A 21,593-nucleotide genomic window follows, 5' to 3' on the forward strand; every position below is an offset into this window, starting at 1 on the left:
CATGTATTGTATCTAATAATATTATCTAATCACAAATCCACTGACGAGAAACACAAAATGTAGAGTAAAAGAAGAAAAAGAGACTTAATGTTTAAAGGTGGACAGCAGTAGATGGGATGTGTCTTTTCACATTCTTATGTTGTCAGCCTTTTTGATTTTGAAACAATCAAAAGATTTTGCATACTAGAGCTACATTTTGTACATTGCAAATATTAACTGACAGGGGAGTGCTGAAAGGTGTTACTTAGCCATTTGACTGATGAGAGTGTGACTGTATGTCCATCAATCACTTAAATTTTCATGTTCCCTTTTTGCTTTTCTGTGCTTTGAATGAGGTTCATGTAGTAGGGATCAGTCTATTGAACACAGTCCACCACTGTGGACTAACCTTCTTGCTGTAGTACATGTAGTATAGTGCTTGTACTACTGTGTGGCCGAAGGGCTATAGATGCTGCCATATGTACCAAAATGTGTGGGAAGGAGTCAAACCTCACATCTCCCTCCACAATACTATCAGCACTGTCCCTTACCTCCCTCCATGGTTTTGGCCACCACTTGTTGAGAATGCATCTCGCTGGCAGCCTCTCTGGTGTAAGCAGACATGTAGAAGGTGTAGTTGGTGTTGGGGAGCAGGTTGGTCACCAAAAACTCCGTTTGAGACACGTTCACTGGCACCTTAACTTCCTTGTTGTTACCTGTCACAGAAACAAGCCAACAAGTTATTCAAACAATCAATTCATATCAATATATACATGTAACATGTATTGGCATAATACCGGTCATAAGCCTTATACCGGTCGATTTAAAAATAGTGGAACTTAAAGAGATCTACACATGCAACAATAGTTATTTCTGAGGTATGCACACTTCAGACATCTAGGTGTCCAATACATAATTTACAAAGCATCGATAACAATGCATTCAAAGACAACAAGGCCAAAAGTTTTCAGGTCATTTTCGGGGCAGGCGAGCTCGTCGTGGGACAAACACACTGTCACGTTCATCGCCAGATTTGTAGATAATAATCACATGTGCTCACGGCACAAGACGAGCATGATTCAACAGCAATCTTGAATTTCTTTAGGTGACCTACAACTCGTGTAAAAGTGTGAGGAACCGTTGCATAATAGCCCGGATCTACGGCTGAATGGGTCAAATTGAACGTACGCTGCCATTTTCCCGCCATTTTTAATGCTACGACCAGCAGTAAAGTTTTACGTCATAGCGGTTGTGACGGACCAAAATTAAATGAAAATTCTTGTCAGTATACGCCCATTTTCTCATGACTTTTTGTATGCTCATGCAGATTTTTGTTTTGTGCAACTACTAACAGGAAAGAAAGGAACAACAGAGGATGAATAAAGGTACATAGCGGCAGTTAATTGTGCTGTGTTTCGTTCGACCGGTATAGTGCACCCCCTTCCAACCACGCGCCCGTTCTCCGTGCAATTCCGCGGTGTGTTCCAATTACGATATTATGTTTTTAGCAGGACCAGAGAGACAAAATAATTTACACAGAAGAAGTGGCAAAGGTAAGCTGTAACAGCAACATGTAACTGGAGAAAATGATGCATTGATCATTTGCCAAATTAGCATTGCTTGAGAAATTGCAGTAAACCGACCGGTATTATGCCAATGGATGTTACATGTGTATCCTCTATTTTTCATTCATATTTTTACCCAGGAATCTACATGTAGTGCTGTCAGTTCCCCACGACCTAGCCTAATTTGCACACTTTCACCCTTTTTTTATCATACACAATGTCATATACATTTGTCAGGATAGAATTTGTGAGTTAGCAGTTGTTGATTCTGATGGTAGAGATTTTGATCAGAGTCTCAAATATATAAATTCCTGGTTTTCAGGTAAATCTATTGACTTATAGGGACTTGAAACAAAGTTGAAAAGTTCTGATTGTCTTCAAAGTAAATATCCTTTGAGTTACAGTGTAAATTGGAGTCCAATCAGATTTAGATACTCTGATTATTAGGATCTGGTAGAATCTGTGATTATGCCAGATTGCAATCTCTTCCAACAAGAAAGTTTTCCTTTACCATTTCTCATGCCAACTTATCAAAAATGACACGTCCAAAATCATGACATTATCTGGTAGCAAGTGTCTGATAACAAGTAACCAATCAGTGATAGGCATTCCCTCAGTATTAACCAATGATAAGTGAGTTCTTACCTTCTGTCTGCAGGTAGTGGATGGTGTAGGCAATGATGGGAGACTTGCTCACAGAGGGAGACCACCTCACCAGAATCTCGGTGGAACTCCTGGTGATTAGTTGGATGTTTTGAGGTGGGTCGGGACTGTCACCTTAAGAAACATCAAAATGAAAGAAATTGTATCATTTTGCACAATATGTAACTCATGAAAAACAAGAACAGAAACTAGACACTGAATTTAACGTTAATAGTTAGTTCACCTTCATACGCGGGTATATCCGTTGTATCTAAATAACAGGGTATTTAGGGATATAAAGTCAACAGACAGTGCTTTCCAACAGTAAAATTTTGAGGTACTTTAGACTTTATAAACTTGCAGAAGATTTCATTGTAGCACAAAGTTTTCCCTTTCTCTGTTTCATAGCCATTTATAACTTCCTTTGAACAGAAAGTTTGTCAATAGGAAATGGTATTACAGTTAAAGAACTGTAGCAATACAAAAAATGACTGGACTTACTTTCCACTTTTATGGTGAGCCTGGCATAGCGATACACCATTCCATAGTCATTGAACCCAATACACTGGTATATCCCTTCATCTGCCAATACAACCTAGGGAATAAAAAGAGAGTGTCACCAATAGTGTCACTGATAGGGGATTCTAGGACAGATGTTTTTGCTCTATTTGTCTGTTTCACTTGCCCGAAGGCAACATGTTAGGCAGGTAGCATTGCTCATGTATGGGTACCACAAGTAAAACATACGCCATAACATTAAATTTGTAAGATCTAAATACAAATAGTAAAATAGATACAAGCAACAGAGAGTAATTTGTACATTTATGTCACAGCATATTCATATATCTTGAGAGGGATTTAATGGTGCAGTATGAGTGGAATAGAGGTTTCATGCTGTATTTGGTTTCTGGTCAAAACAAGATCGCTAGTGGTGAAGAAGTACAGTGAAACTGTAAAAATAAACCCCAATAATTTTCAGGATTTGTAGCACTTGCATACCGATGTAATGACCAGCTCATTGTTGTCATCAACCTGCTCAATGCGACCGTTGACGTAGACCGGTATCCCATTATGCAGCCACTCTATCTTGGGCTTCGGTGTCCCCCTTATGTCACAGGGGAGGCGAGCTGTCTTGGCCGTGGCTATGTCGTCCATGTCAACTGGACCCCTGATAACCTTGGGCGGCTCTGTGGTTAACACACGAACAAATGGTTAACAGGAGTCAACAACATGTTTAGAAACAAATTCTGAATTATATACAGTTCAATGGTAAAAAAATAAAATCTTTCCTACATATTTTAGTGCAAAGTGCAGTGCCATTTTTTATTTCTATAACCCTTGGGCCACACAGTGTGTGTAGATAATCATCAAGTCAGGATAGCCTAAGACAAATTCTATTTCATCTATAATTACGCAAATTTTGCCCACAATCCAAATACTTTTGACATTTATCCATACAGTCACTAAAAATTTAACATAAAGTGTACAAGCTAAGTACAATAAAACCTGACCTTGTGTATAGCGACCAACTCTGTTATAGGACCACCTAGCCATTTTTTTGCCCACTTTCTATTTTCTAAGTCCCTTGAGCAGTCACCATCTAGTCAGACAGGTTTGGTTGTACTTAAAAAGAAAAAAAGAAAGGCATTTCTAAAAAGGTAAAAGAAGAAATGAAGGCTGAAAATGTATTCTTACCGACAACTGTCAAGATGGCATTGGCGGTTTGTCGGATGCGGGTTTGAGGTTTATTTGCTGAACAAACGTAGGTGTCACTCTTGTCGACTGTGACATCCTGGAGCCTGAGGTTGCCCTTGAGGATCTGTACACCGGACGTCCCTATGTTCCCATCTGTAGTCATACAAACATTTGGTAAGAACTACTTGTGATAAACTGGAAACTGGAAGTTCCTATGTTCCCATCTGTAGTCATACAAACATTTGGTAAGAACTACTTGTGATAAACTGGAAACTGGAAGTTCCTATGTTCCCATCTGTAGTCATACAATCATTTGGTAAGAACTACTTGTAATAAACTGTAAACTGGAAGTTCCTATGTTCCCATCTGTAGTCATACAAACATTTGGTAAGAACTACTTGTGATAAACTGGAAACTGGAAGAACAAGTAACATGGCACGGACAACGGTACATTGGTAAGGTACATGCAATAATATCAAAACAAGACCATATGCATATGCAAGCATTGCTTGCTTGGCTATAGTGATAAGTATCTGCATTGTTTTTTCTATATACCTAAATTCATTGGTTAAGTACGCTGGCACAACTATTCCCAACAATGAATTTTGCGTAATGCAATGAAATACTTACTCTTCCTGCTCCACGACATGATGGGTGCAGGGTTTCCTGTCGCCATACATTCCATGTACACGTCCTGGTGAGCCAGCACTGTCAGGTTCTGTGGCTTTGTCACAATGCGTGGCTCCTGATCTGCATCGGGAGCTGCAACAATAACCATTTCAATTTTTCTTCAACCTTCACTCATAATGCTATAAGACATTGTCGGCACACAAATGACATGTAGCTGCCCAGTTACATTCGTCAAAGGTGATGTTTTGTGACGCACTCGGATAGACAGCACTGGTGTTTGACGTTTGAGTGTACAATCATGACAAATATGGCACCATTGATATTGTGAAGGACAATAAATAAGCTTTTTATTAATACATAAATATATACTGTACAATTAATAAAGTAACAATGGAGATATAATTGATCAAACTCAAGTATTTGAACTTACCATATATTACAGTGAGGTCTGCAGGTTGGCTTCGGCGTTCTCTGAGCATGTTGGACGCCACACATCGGTATCTACCCGTGTCATTTTGTTGCACTTTGTGGATTTGTAGAACTCCTGAGGGAAGTTGAACGAACCTGGTAGAAAACAAGATATCACAGTTATCAGTAATGTGAAAAACATTGCACCATTATTGAATTTCTTGGTTTCCAGATTTAAGACAATAATTCTAAACTAGAACTAAAGTAGAAGATCAACAGAGTCAAAGGTTCGTGTACTTCAACTGGTACACACAATTTCATTAGTGAAATATTTAGATTAGTGCAATACTCAATATAGTCAGATTCAAGTTTTCTTCCCAGCACACTGTTCTAATCTTGCTTATTGATCTTATCTGAAAACATACTAAGGAAAAAAATGGGGTGGTCTGATGAAAAGTGCTGCTTATTTTTCAAAATATCTTCATGCTAACGCAGGATATTTTTCTTTCTTCCTTTTCAAACCTGTCCTGAACAAAACTGTTCCATGGGCTTACTAGTAAGGATATTTGTTGTTTTTTTGTGTGCGTATCTAATCCTGCTGTTCTCTAGTGCCCTCTAGCAACGTCATACCAAACTGCACGTCTTCTATACTAAGTTGACATTGGGCCATCAAACTGTTGCTTTGAGAGTAATTTCTTTATGTCAGGACTAGTGCAAGTTTCCCCTGACAGATAACATCACATATTCAAGCATCTACATGTAGATAGCAGCACCCTAAATACTTTGGGAAAGCATAGTTGCATGATAACGGCTCTGCTCCTGAAGCAAAAGATAATGGTCCCTTACCTGTCATTAGGAGGGAGAGGCAGCCTATCCTTCTCCCATGAGATAGAGGCTGGAGGTACTGCGTTTTGTGTATAACACTGAAAGCGAGCGACGCCACCAACCACAGCTTGAGTGGAGGTTGGCTGCACCATAAATTTTGGCAGAGCTGGAAAAAAAGGAGATCATTGTGTCAATATAGAAGGTCAATTCAAAAAGTTCTGCATTGATAGAATAAGCAATGAACTGTTATTTTTCCACAAACCTTAAAAATTCATAGTCACAATTGTTAAGCAATATGTTGCAAGCTGGATACATATGTGAACAAAAACTGATATTGAAATGGTTTATTTTGTCTTTGTTTAGGTTCTTTGCAGGAGGCCTTGTGTTAGCAAACATGGACAAAGGTCATGTGTAATCAACAAACAATTTTTTTTTTACTAAAGTCTCAGAACATTATACTCTGTGACCATTTCATGATACACAAAATGCTTCACATTTGACCACTTGTCCTGTATGGAAAAAAAATCCTATGGGTTGTTGAAGGTCCAATGAATGTGAAATGCAGATTAATATCGATATCTACATGTGGAAAAGTATAAAAAAACATGAGGTGTAGTGGTTTGCACACACTGCCACTCGCCTTAAATAATATCAGGTGCAAATTCTAGAAATAGATGTGGAACATGATGAGGTGTGGTCACAGCATAGAACAGAGACAAATCATCTTTTGGGGGTAGGGGGGTGGGGGGTTAAACCAGCGGCCCAGTGTACAAAATGTATGAGGGAGCTTTAGGTACTAGCCTCAAGCATCACACCTTTGAATGCATGCATGTTTGTGTATGTAAAAGAACCCATTGTTGAGAATTGTGCACGTCGAGTAATACATGCATAGATATCATCCACTTACACTATATTCTAGCTATTTAAAAGACATTGTGCTTCGCCTCTGTTGGGGACAGAGTAACTTAGTTAGGCATCATTTGAGTGATATGCACTGATAGTAGTGTCAGTGCCTACCCAAGGTGTTTATGCACTTCTCTATTTTGCCTAACTAATTCGTCCCAGGTGGATACAATGTAGACACATGTAATGTGCAAATGTACTACAGTAACTTACTAACTAGAGTAGTAAGAAAAGTACATTTGTACATGGTTGCAACAACCAAAAGTAGAATCTTGATTTCAGTTTTTCATGAAACAAAAAATTACATTAAATCTCTCTGGGCAAAGAAAAACAGTTAACATACTAAAGGGTGCAGAAAGACAAGGCTTACACACAATACAACAGATAAAAACTGATAAAAATGTACTTCCTTAAGTTAAAAATGACAGATTTAACAAATCAAATTAGCAACATGCTCTCCATTCCAACAATGAGTGGGACGGCCCTGACACCTCCCCACAGGATTTCTAAAATGAAACGTTCCTACTGGGCATTAGGATGCACACATTATGAGTCAAACCATTGGATTCCCTAAAGCCCACTGACCTTGAATCTCCCCCCACTATCAGGGAGGCATGATCAGCTCTAATGCCATTCTTAATTTGTTCAACCTTGGTTGGATTACAAGATAACGTGTGTTCTTTTGATCAACCTGCCTGAAGACATTGGTATTTAAATAACCGTTACAGCACTAGGGCCATTCGCTGCCTTTTGTAGATAGAAGACTTTAACAGCTGTGAGTTTAGAACCAAGTAGGGTATAGTTCATTATTAGATAAACATGTATATGAAACACATTATATAGAAATCCTTAAATACATTTTCTTGTAATAAAAACATTCCAACTCTAACACATTAAGGTCCAACAAAATACAGCTGTATGTATAGGTGATAAACAATACAGAATTATGGTGTGTGCAATGTATATTTGGAGATTTACACTATAGAAACATGCAGTGTATACTTAAATATTAAATGTTTATTTTCTTGCTTTGATAGAGGATTTTAGTCATGGCACCAATACAAAAAAAATTCAAAACCGGAACACGTTAAAGGTGCAACAAAATATAGGTTTGAGACTTTGACACATATAAACAGAGGAATTCCCACTTATGTACTAGTAGACTTGCTTAATGGACAGCAATAACACAGATACAAGGACATAACTGGTAACTTTACACTGTACATGACCAAAAATGCAAAGAACCTTGTCCAGATGGACATTATTCTCTACTTTAGCATCATCCCTCCATTGACCTTCTCATAGTACAGTCCAACCCTGGTCCTATTACAGTAATCTGCAGGGATATACCATGTCTTGCCATAAGAGGGGTGTTTGAGATGTCAACACAGCTGTGCTTTAATATGATGCAAGAAGCAGCAGTTGGGGTCAGGAGCATTTTGACCTCCATAGTTTCGCTTGGGTACACACTTATTGGCTCTCCCTTACTCATTCCCTGCTCTGAAAAAAGCCAGTGGCTGTCACAGATTCAAAGATCACTTTCAAAGACCCCAGTTATTCAGAGATAGCAGCCTTAGTCATGGCTGGCATTATGCCCAAACCACATGAACTCAAAGCCATTGTGGTGCGTGTATTGTGGCTTTTCTGACATGAAATCTGTCAGCAAGCTAAGAGATTGAATACAAATATGGTTTTTAAAGGTGCCTTTGAAATATCAAGAAACTCCTTTTTTTCTATCTACACTTTTAAATTCTCTATCTCAACAAAACTTCACAGCCAAAGTTGTACTGTGAAACTGTAAGAGACAGTCCTTGTAAACATGACATTAAGTATTGTATGATATTTGTGGGAATGAAAGCAGTCTGATTGACATCCTTTGAAATGTATACCAGAATCACCCTTGGCCTACAACCCTGACCCATAACCTTAACTATGAATATTGGCCATGACAGGTGACCTTTTTGTTTCCATCACAGAAAAGGAGGAGACACTTGAAAATACGGCTACAAACACCAATTAGGTGACATAAAAGCAACACCTGTCCTGAAACTCCATAAAGCATACATCACTTCAACTTGTTATAACACTGATGGAAAGTACAGAATTTCATCAATATCATGTGGTTATAGGAGACCAGGTCAGAGCTCTCCTGACTCAAAGTCAAATGTGTACATAAGAACCCAGTTGCAAACTAAGAACTCATGGATCAAACTTCCCCTAGCTGGCTCTGGATCCAATCTAGATGTCATAAACATGTACGTAATCCTCCATGATCAAACAACAGCTACAGGCTTTTTGAAGGGACAATTCCAAGCTAATTGTGGAGATCTATGCCTGGACCTTTGCCAACCCTCTAAATTCCCACCAAATTTCGGGTGGATATTTTTATCCATCCTCCCCCAAAAATAACTAGTAGGGCCTGACCTCACGCTTGCTACGCAATCGAAACGCAGAAACAAGTCACTGTGAGCATCTACAGAGGTAATGATGAGAACAACCTTGACCGAACAACCGTACAATAATTAAGGCCTTACACGTTGCAATTTTACTACATACTGAAATAGAGTTAAGTTTGCAGCACATAAACATTTGTGGAACAGTGAAAATCAAGTCATAGTACGCTGTGTCTGTGAGTTCACAGTTAAGACAACCATATACATTGTACATAATGAAATGCGAGACAGGGCATAGCCTCCATTGCAGTCATGGGGCAAACACCTTTCCATGGCAAACTCCCTTCCTCTGTAAACTCAGGATTTACAGTACTTACAGTTTATGGTTCCTTGTACCAGTCCCTTTATAGCACAAACCTGTGAGGTCTGTCCTTAAATGAACTTTTTGCTGCAACTAGCTAGTTCACCTAAGGTCCATTTCCACACCTGCATGTTGTTCATCATACATGTAAATGCAATTGTGCATTCTTCCATATACTAACCTCAGGGAATGCTTTACAAAAGGTTGTAAAGTTTTCTGACTGGCAATCGTTAAGTTGTCCCAAAACGGGGTAGTTGTTATCATGAGATGGCCAGGTGTCAGAAAACATTATGATTTTCTAATGCAACATCTGCTTGGATATCACTGATCAACCCTGCATTGATGGTGCATGTTTTGTAAGCCAAATGAAAAACTCATAATTTTAGTACAATGTACAAGCTAGACCATGTAGCTTTCTGTGGTGACTAGGTAGTATTTCATACCCATTTCTTTGTTGCCTTGTCACAATGTGAATGTCTTTGTCAAAGCTGGTACAATGTAATTATGTATCTTAGTGTTTCAGGCTATACATGAAATGTAACAATAACTCATAGAGATTAGACAATTTTTATGTGTCGTAACCAAAGAAATGAATTATCCAGTCATTTCTCAACCTGATGAATCTAAACTGCCCCATAGGTATATCATCAATCACAATCTTATGTCACAATAATCAAATTAAAGCATTCAATAAAAAGAATACAAATATCCTTCCCAAGGTCTTCATGCACTTTTTTGTCAGTCAACGTCAATTGCTTCTACAAAACCTACCAACATAATTACACAGCTTCCATCAAAACACAGTGGTTGGTTATGGTACATGCCACCGAATCGAACCCCAAGTATTAAGGTAAAGGGCCTTGCTTGCACTTTGTGCTACCCCAGAGCTTCAGGCATTACCACATGGGGCATATAGTCATGCATGGTGCCAACACACATAAAACATTGACAAAGCTATATTCTTGGCTGTGTCTGAAAGCTGGCATTAAGACAACCTTGGCATTCAATGGGGAAAGGACTGTGGAAATGAACAGTGCAAGTATGAATTACAAGGTCATGAATGAAAATTTATGACTTCTACAAGCAAGGAGGTTTTTTTCACACATGGGTACTAGGCATAGTGAGACTGGGAAAAAAATGTCACAAACCGAAATAGCTGCCAGATTCTGTATATAATTGGTTGTCATTTGGCTGTGTACTCTCTATAACCTCCATAGTTCAAACAAGCGGCTAGGTGGGCAGAAGACATCAACAAATATTTTTGTAGTGGTTTTGATTTTGTGATGAAGATCTGTATCTTATAAAAACACACACACACACACACACACATCAATTTAAACCACTGCAAAAATTTCAACATTTACAGTGTAGTCTTACAATTACAGATACACTATGCCTGCTTTTTCAGGAGACGTTGACATGTAAATTTTTGTCTCCTCTTTACACAAAGTACTATTATTCTACCAAATAGCCCACTTTCCCTGTCACTTGACACACAAACTGACAGAGATAACAAAGGGAAAGAAAGGCTTCATACACTCCAATTACAGATAATTTTCCATCCTGAATCAGGAACCCAGCAATTTCCATTCCCTGAACTTGTAATTATCAAACTTTGGACATTTGAGGACCCTGGCAAATGAAATAGTCCAATAATTTCATTGAACATACTTTTTCTACCCCACTGTGTGGTTACCATATAAAGTGTTCATATTGCAGTAACAAATATACACCAAGATAATATCTGATTGTGTGCTTTAGCTGAGATGCTGGTTACCTACTAGATATTAAAAAAGGTATGACTGATTTTCTATGAGAACGAAATTATACCTATTTGAATCTCATTCACCCCTAATTCAAATAATTGGCACCTTCATTCCTGGTTCCTGTCATAACAACAAGGTCACATCCACTATTACAAAAGGGGTGACCAGCATGTGGAGTATATGATACACTGTTTCATAGTCAAGTTCCAAAAGATCCATGCAGTTCATATGTCAAAGTTTTGACCCCTTTCTTTTCCCTCTGTGGTAGGCCTAGAAATGATAGATATAGGAATTAATTGGGTTTGAATGGGGAATTCAGATGAACCAGACAGTAACAGATGGGAGTTAACCAAACAACAAGGCTGGAACAAAAGGAGGTTTCAGAGTTTCATGTTCAAGGACATCCCACTGTGTCTCCTACACAGCTTCTTTTTTTTCTGGACAGATGGGAAAGTGAAACTTAATCTTGTACAGTGAAGAGATGTCAATAAATTTACATTCACGTTTTTAATCATACACTGCAAAACCAACCTTTGGTACCTGTGTGAAATTCCACCAGATTTTCAAGTAGCTTATGGAATAAAGCAGAAACAACAAGCTGAATTTTTTTGTCAACTGAACGGTATACCACAACTTCAATTAATATGTAAGTTGACAACATTCACTAGAATTTGCAGCTTAATAATGCTTTTGTTATGAACATACCAATACACATATCTATGTATGGCAGGAAAAAAGGGGGTTAATTTTCCTTTGCTATCAGAATAATTTCTCTATCAATTGTATGTGACAATAACTCATTCAAAACCCTTACTTATGAAGAATGCTTCCCCTCATTATCCCTTCAAAGGGGTACAGGCATATTGGCAGAACAGCCTGAGGTCAGGGGGTCAAGGCCAGGGGTATGCCCAAATAAGGCATGTTGAGCAGAGCCTCCATATGGAAGGGAAGATTAAGTGTTCTGGTTGCTAAGCAACAGAAACCCTGTCATCAGGATGAAAAATGTATTGTGTAGCTCTTTAGAATCCTCAGCAGTGGGAAAATCAGGCTTTCTGGAATAATTGGATTTACATGTAGGAGGGATGCCAGGCTAGGCATGATGTGCGCCTTTGCTTGGGGCCTCCAGAAAAAATCTTTGTTTCAGTGAAAACCAATTTACCTGTTCTTTGGAAAAGAATCACGCAATCAAAAAAGAGAGAAATGTTAACTTTCAGTAATTCCTAATTTATCAAGTTTAATTTAAACTTTTGCACACTTTCCCCCTACGTTTCCAGATGTTTAACTGCTGTGAAAGAACAGTTCCTTGAAAAATGAATTGCACAACCTAATAAAGTATATTGCATACATTATTTTTTCCTACATTTCCCAATTTTTAGCAGAGCAGCTCTTAAAAACAATGTAAGTTGCTTTTCACAGCTTTCCCATCAATGCATGTAGATTTTGTGACTTCCTCTGAGAGGTTTTCTAAATAAAGGGGAAAAAAATGAAGGGGAAAATTTTTGTGACAGACCACGCTAAGTTGATCTCTGTTACGTCATTATGCTTGAATGTGGCCACATTCTTGTTCCCATTTTATTTTCAACCATGACCTTGAAATTCCAAAAACATCCATCCATTTGGATGTCAGTGGCCTTGATCAACTGACTGTTTCCATTCAGTTTGACTCCTTTGGTACCCATGCCTAACATTCTCCCCATAGCTTTTGCATAACCGTTCACCCAACACTACAAATGAAGTCATTCCCATTGAATTTTGACTCTGTTTAAACAAAAATAGACCATTTCTACATTTGTTTGAGGTGGATATTTTCATCAGTTTATGGTTTATATGTAGGAAAAATGATTTTCTCTATATCAACAAGTCACAATGCAATGATCACATTGTAAACATGATAATCCAAATCACAAACCATTTGCTCAGAAAAAATGGTTTGAAACTGATATGGTTATTAGATGTGTGTTGTTGTTTTCAGATAGACCTGATCACTTGTGAATTTTATGTTCATGTATATTTTGTAACTATGTTATTTTCCTGTGTGCCATGTAATTTTTGGTTTGTATGCTGATAAGGGCCACAGGAAGAGTAAGCTGCAATATAATAAACTTGTATATTGTTTATCTACATGTAATTGCGGATCTTAATAAATCTTCATATATCAGTTAGAAAGAGGCAAAATTCAAGTGTGCATAAAGAACTGACTGTTATCAATGCTGTTGCCACTAGATGTATACAGCTTTTACCTTTTCCCTAATACAGTGCATTCTGTATGATCACAGTGATCTGATATAATGGTTTACCAATGGTCTACCATTGTACTGCATTAGATGGAATTGCGTGTACCACAAGTTTTGGATAATGCATACTAAACTATGTAGTCCACAATTGGCATTTCATGTTTCTTAATCATGACAGATCTAAGTATAGCCTTAGTATTAAGTAATAAGTCTTCATTTCTTGCATTTGCTCCCAAAACAGACTGGGAAGATTTTAAATGACACCCTTAGGTCACAAATTATACATTCTGAGGTAAATGGCAAAATGAAGGCAGCCTTTTGGCTATGTTATTGCAACATACCAACTAGACAGCCTTTTGGCTATGTTATTGCAACATACCAACTAGACAGCACACTGCACTTTAGTGAAGTGGATTTAATAATATCCTTTCTCATCATGAGAAATCTTCAATCTGTATTTCATATTTTGTTCCATGAACTGTTGTTTACATGTATGTCTGTTTATGGCACATTTAGAAGTAGGTTTCACAAATTACTCCTCTCCTATCACAAAGGAATTGTTTTTCTATTTGTAGTTCCTTAAAATAATTCCTAAATTGCACGTTTAATACATTTTGTTGTTCCTGTCAACATTTCTCCATAACGTAAGCTGTGTTCCTTGCACAACCAGCTACCCAAATCAAGTATTCATTTCCATAGGGAAGCCCTGCTCTGGTTAACAATCAATGCGACTGTCAACACAAATGCTCATTTTTCAATTGATAAGTTAGTCATTAGCTAACTATTTGTTGAGCAGTAAGGTGAGTTTGCGTGCTGGCCTTGTGGAGGTGAGTTACCACACCACCATTCCTGGGTCACCAGGACTTAGCGCTACAGCCACAGATGCCCTGAGATGAACCTACCTCAGAGGAAAAGTAGTTCCGGGCATCCTGCCATGAATAGGGGCCAACGAAAGGTGTTTCTGGGTAGAGGAGTGACCAATGGGCTCCTGTGGTCAATTCAAGGGTGGCACCTTTTCTGTTTGATTGACCAACAGGGGCAGTAAACATGCTTTCTTCTTACTTTCTTCTTACTGTGTCCTATTCTGCACTCTTTTCCAAAACATCTCTAACCATTAATTTGGAGAATGGACTTGATTCTGTTTACACAAGGCAGATTTTGTTGTTTAGTTCATTCAAGATTTTACAGAAAAATTCATATAAATCCAGTATTATGTCAAATCCCTTTACAGTTAATGTCCCCAACCAAGCTACATTGTACAGACGTGTGATTTTTGTTGCTAACACTCTCTTTCTTGACATTTTCATATCATAACATTATCTGGAATGACAACATCAAAAGTGGTTACCCTTCAGCTAGATTTCCTTACAACATGTTTCCATGAGTGTTTAAAAAAGAGTGACTCCAAGTCCAAGCACTTTGTAGCTTAAACACTATTTAAGAAAAAAAAAGCATTGACTCAGAGATTAAAACTTCTATGAACCATAAAGCCATTACATTTGGCTCATTTGGTTACCATATTACTCACCTACTGGTATTTTGATACATGTTCTCTATTTCTAAGATCTATTTGGGGCAAGGAGGTTGAAAAAGAAATTTTCAACCTCCTCGCTTGCGGCAGTTCAAAACAACTTAGAGATTTTTTTAAAATTTCTTTTTTAAAATTAAACTTCACATAATGTTTTTTCCTATTGTTCATTATTTCTACTTCCCCTATGGCTTTCACTGTGAAGGTATTTTGTTTATGATACATACATACAGCAATTCCTTTTGTATTCAAAGGCCAAATAAATTCTGTTGGTGTTACTGTAGAAAAATGTGTAAATGCTACCTGTATTGGTATGGGGAGGTCAAATTCATATAAATACTAAATGATTATGCAACATTTCTGGGGCAAAAGAGCCTATAGTTTGGTAGCTTAATGCATATGTGTGATTGTGAAGTATGCATATGTGAGCTTCTGTTTTCAATAAAGGGGCATAGGCTGCTGTATTTGTAAATCCTTGAGTTACATGTATGTATCAGAATACATTTTGTGTGGACTAGTAGTCACATCTTCAGCCCAAAATACTGCCAACAGTTTAATAGAAAATCATTGTATATACTAGACAATGCAGGGATGCTTTCATTTCTCTATATGCTTACATACCTCAAAACATGCAGAAGAAAATCTGTACATCACTGGTAATTGATACAGAATATACAGAATCTGTTTACACATAGTACGGAAACTTAAGATATGGCATTTACTAACTAACACATTTAAGACAGGATTAAGATTGCTATTCTTTACATGTATAGATACCTGATATATTTCATGTATGCCAGTCTTTGAGTATGATAACAGCAAGAGATGGAAGATTTGGAGGCCACTGAAACACAAGGTGAGACTGGACACCAAGCGGTCAGTCCAGGAGGGGGTGGTGGCATCTGATGGCACAGCCAGATTAATGGTCCCCCTGCGACCTCCCCAACCTTTTCTGAAGAACCCAGCGGGCCTTTCACACCAAGCTGACAAATAAACACCTTCAAGGGACCTGAAAATTCACAAATTGTCGAAGTCTCCCGCAAACACGGGCACACACAAATCCCGGGACCGCGCCAAGGGGATGTGAAGGGAGGTTGGGAAGGCTGGGGGCAGATCAGAGTAAATGGGGGGATGACTGGTGGGTATTTAAAGAAAGGGTACACACACCAATCCCAGGCAGCTCCAGAGAGCTTGAGCTGTACTGGGGCTAGTGACAAAGATGGCGGCCATGCTTGGCCATCCACCCTCATTGAGCTGGAGCTATCACTTCCTCGTGTAATACTAATCTTGGATAAAACCAGCCTTTTCAGTCTTCCCTGTCCAAACTTTTCTCCTAAAAAAAGGTCTATGTGCTATATTTCTGGGTTGAATATTCTTGATGTTTTCTTGTTTGTTTTCATGGGATAAAAGAGAATAAACTGACAACACACTTACACTGAACTATCTCAAGAACAGATCTGTCCTGCACGCTGCACTCTTAAATTTTTTTTTAATCAACACCTTGTCTCTTGTTGCATAAAAGATGGTAGTTCTGGCCCTTTTCCGGAACCTATTTACACATGCCAATACCTTATGACCGAAATCCAATAATAAATTGGAAACAAAAGGATAGTGCTCGCCTTGGAGAAGCTGTCAAATAAATAGGAAAGAAACTAAAATGCAGTTCTGGATAACACTCACCCATTGTTTGTGCGATATGGTATGCATGTAGTGAACTTTACAGTCACATTGTACATTGCTTCACATACAGGTAGCTTGTACAATTGGAACCATAAGGCACATTTAAATCCAAGAAAAACATGCAAGGATTTAGAGCATGTACCATTCTTATTACCTTCCAAATGACTTACAGATGAACTCCCTCTTTAATGTCAAGGGCAAAGATGGCCAAGGACAAGTGAGGATATGACTTTGTATGGATTTTCTACAACCAATCTCATAACAGTTACTGTAAAGTGTTATCATCGCAGTCATCGTATACATGTACATGTCAGTTGAGTATGTAGTGGTGAACTTCCTTGACTTCTTTAGACCACTATCCCCCTAGGACTTTGTAAGTCTGATTTTTTCTACACACATGATTTCCATACACCCTCACCTTTGCAGTAACTAGCCATGAATGTGAAGGATGAAGATGGTCAAGGTAACGTCAGTTCTGACTTTTGCTTGAACTTGAAGGCATTTCATTTTTGTATAAATAAAGTATGCACTCACTCACTCACTCACTCACTCACTCACTCACTCACTCACTCACTCACTCACTCACTCACTCACTCACTCACACTCACTCACTCACTCACTCACTATTAAGTTCTTGGCTACCCTTCCCCATATTGCAAGGTTTAGATGTGCTTGATGTTGTGTCTCTTTGATCGTAAAAAGATAATTTTACTCAATTTAATCAAAAATTGCTTGTGTTGTATAGGGTTTCGCACCACATTTTTAGCTGTGTAGCCAATGTGTCAGTGGGTAAACTGCCCTTTAATAGTGATAAGAAAGCTGTGGCCCAGTCAGTTCACCAGAAATCTGATAGCATGAGAGAATGACCCCACCTAAAGTAAGCACCTTGCCTCCCCACCATCAACATGTGCAACACTGTAGATGTTTCTAAAGTTAGGACATATCCAGTTGCACATCTCAAAGGCCCAGTGTCATGGTAGGGCGAGTGTAATGCATACAAAGCACACAGCAACACAACCCTACACAGGTAAATGCGATGTCTCCACTGCTAACAATGGATTACTTTGTATCCATGGCCATCAAGTTGTAGCAGTTTATAAACATAACCTCTTGGGTGAACACCCTTGAAAACATATTCAGTGCCAAAGGTTTTAATGATCAACTTACAAGACAGTCTGCAGGCCTTTTCCCTGAGGCGTAGCAAGCTATTTATTCACTGTTTATCCTAGCTGGCTGGCTCTTATTCAATGTTTAAGCATTGTCGGTAAATTATTGACTTTAATTCAACGAAACACATTGTGTGATAACCTGAATTCATCAGTGAGCATTGTCTTGTACTTTTACTATTGAGACTGTTAAAAGTATAATCACAATTAAACATAAGATTATCACCTGTATGGAAAAGATTGTGTTTTTCTCACGTCTTTTTGTCTTTTCAATTAAAATTAAGTATTCAACCCATAAAATGATACTATTGCTGTGCAAGATTTTAAGTTTCTATCTCATGCAACAAGGCACATGATCTTAAGTTACCTTGCTGTTTACAGGTAAAACTGCAGGTGTAGTTAAGAATATGTCTGTCACACTGCTATGTGTAACAGATGAGGACAGAAAACCCAAGACAACCTTAAAACAAACAGTAGTTGACCTATGAACCTGAGAGCAGCTCAAGCACATATACCTGCCTGCCACACCTTGCTGGACCTGTTTGATCCAGCTGTGACCAGTTATGACCTTTTGAAGTTACGACTGCCACAAAGATTCCAACTGCAACTTCAAACAATGTACAAATGCCTCTATACACCTCCTAGAGCAAAATTAAGTCCTTGCCCACTCATTACCTTTGCCAAGAAGGTAATGTTTTTTTTGTATGTATGTTTTTACGTGATTCATCAGCATGACTCAAGATGACACATGTACAAATGTACTACTACATGGATGGACTGTTATAGAACAATCTGGTGTATTTAGGACTTAAACAAGGTTGTGCACCATAGAAGAAATGATTAGATTTTTGGCCATCTGAAAAATGAAATTCATGTAGCCATTCCTTTGGAGACCCAGGTCTTTTACAAGAGAGTGAAACACTTACTATTTTTTTTTTTGATAGGGCATGTTGATGTACATCCCATCTGAAAAGATGTGGGTGGATTTTTCCATAATCATAAATGTAGATGTTCAATCCTGCCATCAGCCTCTTACAGGGAGGAGCCAAGCAGGGCTGGCTCCAGGACCCGACATTCCATTGCTTGTCGGGACAAAAAAATTCACCCCCTCCTTACAAAAAATATGAACTTTCAAATTGATAAAAACATATGTTCTTAGGTTTAAAATGACAGATTTACAGATTTAAAAAGCAAATTAACAGCATGGGTTCCCAACAAAGAGTGGGACTGGAAAAAAAGTTCAAGCTAGAGACAGCCCTGGTGCCAAGGAGAACATGTGTTTTGATGCTTTGCCTAGCTAGAAGGACTCTCAACTGGCTGCTCCAGGCAAGACCTTGCAGTAGAGGTCATTGTCCTGAGTAACCTAGGTAGGTATGTCTGCTCCACACATGCCAAACAACACCAGCTAATGAAGTCATTCCCGGCATCCGCTTGTCCCTATTTCTAGGGTTCTAGGTCGGGCCCATTGTAGTCACTACTGACCACAATTTCCCCAGCAGAAAGGAAACAATCAATGCTGAAGCACTGGTATGCTTCCTTTCCTGCAATTATGCAAATGTGCCCAGAATACTCTACTTACAGTAATTTTCTTTCATTTCCATTCCCCACCCAGGTTGCACACTTTCTGCATAATCGAAATGCTGTTACTTTGGCATGTGTCAAAGCATACTCTGGTAACTTCTACACTTCTACATTCAACACACTACAGACCCAGATCAACAAGAAGATATCGTAAATTTGTACCCATAACACCTTGTCAAAAGTAGATGCCACAGAAGGACGTTTCCTTCTAACAGATGTGACTGGCAACATTTATCAGAATGCTGCCATGCCCCATGAAAAAGCAGAATTGAAAGGAACGAATTTACGACCATAACAAACAATGTTTTATGCTTAACAAGTGGTGTAAGTGGACAACTGTACAATCTTTCCATTAAAGATAGCAAATTCAAACAAAATTGTGACTGCTGGGCTTTGTCAAAAATTAACCAGGTAGAGTTAATTGAGCCTGACCAGTGGCGAAAACAAGTCAATGGATCTTCCTTGAAAAAAAATCTGGCCAGTATAGATTAAACATGAAACTTTCTTACCTATATTCAGAAGAAAAAAAATATTTAACAATATCTGACACTGACTGTTTTTTTCTCCTTTTGCTGCCTAGAAATGTCAAAGTCTGGCAGCAAGTGTCAAGCAAAGTGTCCGATACTGTAATGGTAGGGTGTTGGGGTCAAAGCCCGGAGGTCATAGAGTCCCCTAAAATGCTTTATGTTGTGCACTAGGTAAACACACTTGACACAAATTTCCTTTTTTTTTTCAACCAGGTAAAAATGTGTGCCTGGCTTTAGTCTGGGTTAGGGACGTCCCTCAGATAGGATGTTAGATGGAGGTCCCCTCTTTGAGCATGTAAAAGAGCTGGCTATACAATGTCTTCTAGACTTTTTCCCGGTGTGAAGGGATAAAATAAATCTGTCCCAGTATGTAGCTTGCACTCTTCAGTTTAAACTTAGTGTGTTATGCAATAAGGTGACTTTCCAGGTATGCAATACAAACAAACAAATGGAAACAAACATACAACCTATCTGGCTAGATGCAATCTGTAAAGCAAGCTGTTGTTGTCGCATTATTCCATATACATGTACAACTGGTGTATTGATCAACCAGTCATTGTATTGTTGTTCTCCTTTAGGATTCATAAAAGATGCGATGGAATACAAAGGATTGTTCTGGCTGTTCTTCGGTTCAAAAGTTCATGCCATCTGTTAGCACATGAAGGGAAGGTGTAAAACTAGCTCACTGTTGCCAAGCCTGCTTCTCAGTAGGACCAGTGGTCAGATCATCAATACTTGTTCAGGTTCAAAAACCTGCCGATTCAGGAGCAAAATTGACCTCAAATTACAAATGATTACTGTCACAGCCAAAGTGGTGGGGACACAGCACTTGCAGGCCGTTACAAATGTGTCTGTTCTGGTGGCATATAGTATATGATATACATTGTACGTCACAGGATTAGGTGGCACATCTGTGCGACATGTTCCAAACACCAACAACGCATGCACACTCTACGTACATAAACTATTTTCTCATTTTCTTGGGATAAAGCCTCAGCTAAGCATGGGTTGTACTAACTTGTAGTAAATTTACAACACCATTAGTTTACAGAGATCAAGTTCATTTTAACATCCCACATCACAGCCTAGCTGGAACGCTGGAACATGGCATGCTGTCGCATAGACAACATGTCCATATGCCTGGTTTTCTAACATGTATCCTAACATTCTGTGAGTTCCAGTATACTTGTTTAGCAAATAAACATCAGACCATACAATCAACAAGGTGTATACTTAGGCATCTAACATTCTTTTAAACAGCTTAATTTCTTGGGTGCACTGCCTTAGAACCTACCAATGCCTTTTCAACAAGGTCATGACACACCTTAAGTAATTGTCTTGCCCCCTTTCTGTTCTTCTGTTCCGCCAATTTGAAAGCCATTAATTTGTACTTAGGCTGACATTCACAATGACCGTCCTGTCTTGACACAAACTTATGAGGGTCAACTCCCTCTTTATGCTGGGTCCAGTTTACCAGCATAGATAAGTGGCAGATTTGTTAATGTCACCCTTAAATTCAAAACAGCTTTATAATCCAAGACATTTACAGAGTGGGGTCACGTTTCATATGCCCTTGTCCTCTTTAACCACCTCCAGGCAATTCATCTACACTTCATTAGAAAGCTGCAAATTATAGCCTTATAACAAGTGTGCTAAATCGGTAAAAAGACCCATGCATTTCCCCTTTAACACCCTTTCACTAACTAGTGT

General features: G+C 38.6%; 1 protein-coding gene across 1 annotated transcript in view; it reads right to left on the reverse strand.

The window, feature by feature from the left end:
* The window catches only part of LOC118411915 (protogenin-like), an 81,804-nt gene that overhangs the window by 14,838 nt on the left and 45,373 nt on the right, over window positions 1-21,593 (reverse strand). Inside the window, exons 3-10 of the mRNA XM_035814417.1 lie at window positions 5,766-5,910; window positions 4,942-5,075; window positions 4,512-4,643; window positions 3,882-4,034; window positions 3,186-3,373; window positions 2,688-2,781; window positions 2,190-2,321; window positions 531-695 (exon numbers count right to left, since the gene is read on the reverse strand). Coding sequence (XP_035670310.1) covers window positions 531-695; window positions 2,190-2,321; window positions 2,688-2,781; window positions 3,186-3,373; window positions 3,882-4,034; window positions 4,512-4,643; window positions 4,942-5,075; window positions 5,766-5,910 — 1,143 coding nt within the window. The remainder of the gene's footprint in view (window positions 1-530; window positions 696-2,189; window positions 2,322-2,687; window positions 2,782-3,185; window positions 3,374-3,881; window positions 4,035-4,511; window positions 4,644-4,941; window positions 5,076-5,765; window positions 5,911-21,593) is intronic.

This window comes from Branchiostoma floridae, chromosome 3, assembly GCF_000003815.2.
Source record: "Branchiostoma floridae strain S238N-H82 chromosome 3, Bfl_VNyyK, whole genome shotgun sequence".
In the NCBI taxonomy this organism is placed as follows: domain Eukaryota; kingdom Metazoa; phylum Chordata; class Leptocardii; order Amphioxiformes; family Branchiostomatidae; genus Branchiostoma; species Branchiostoma floridae.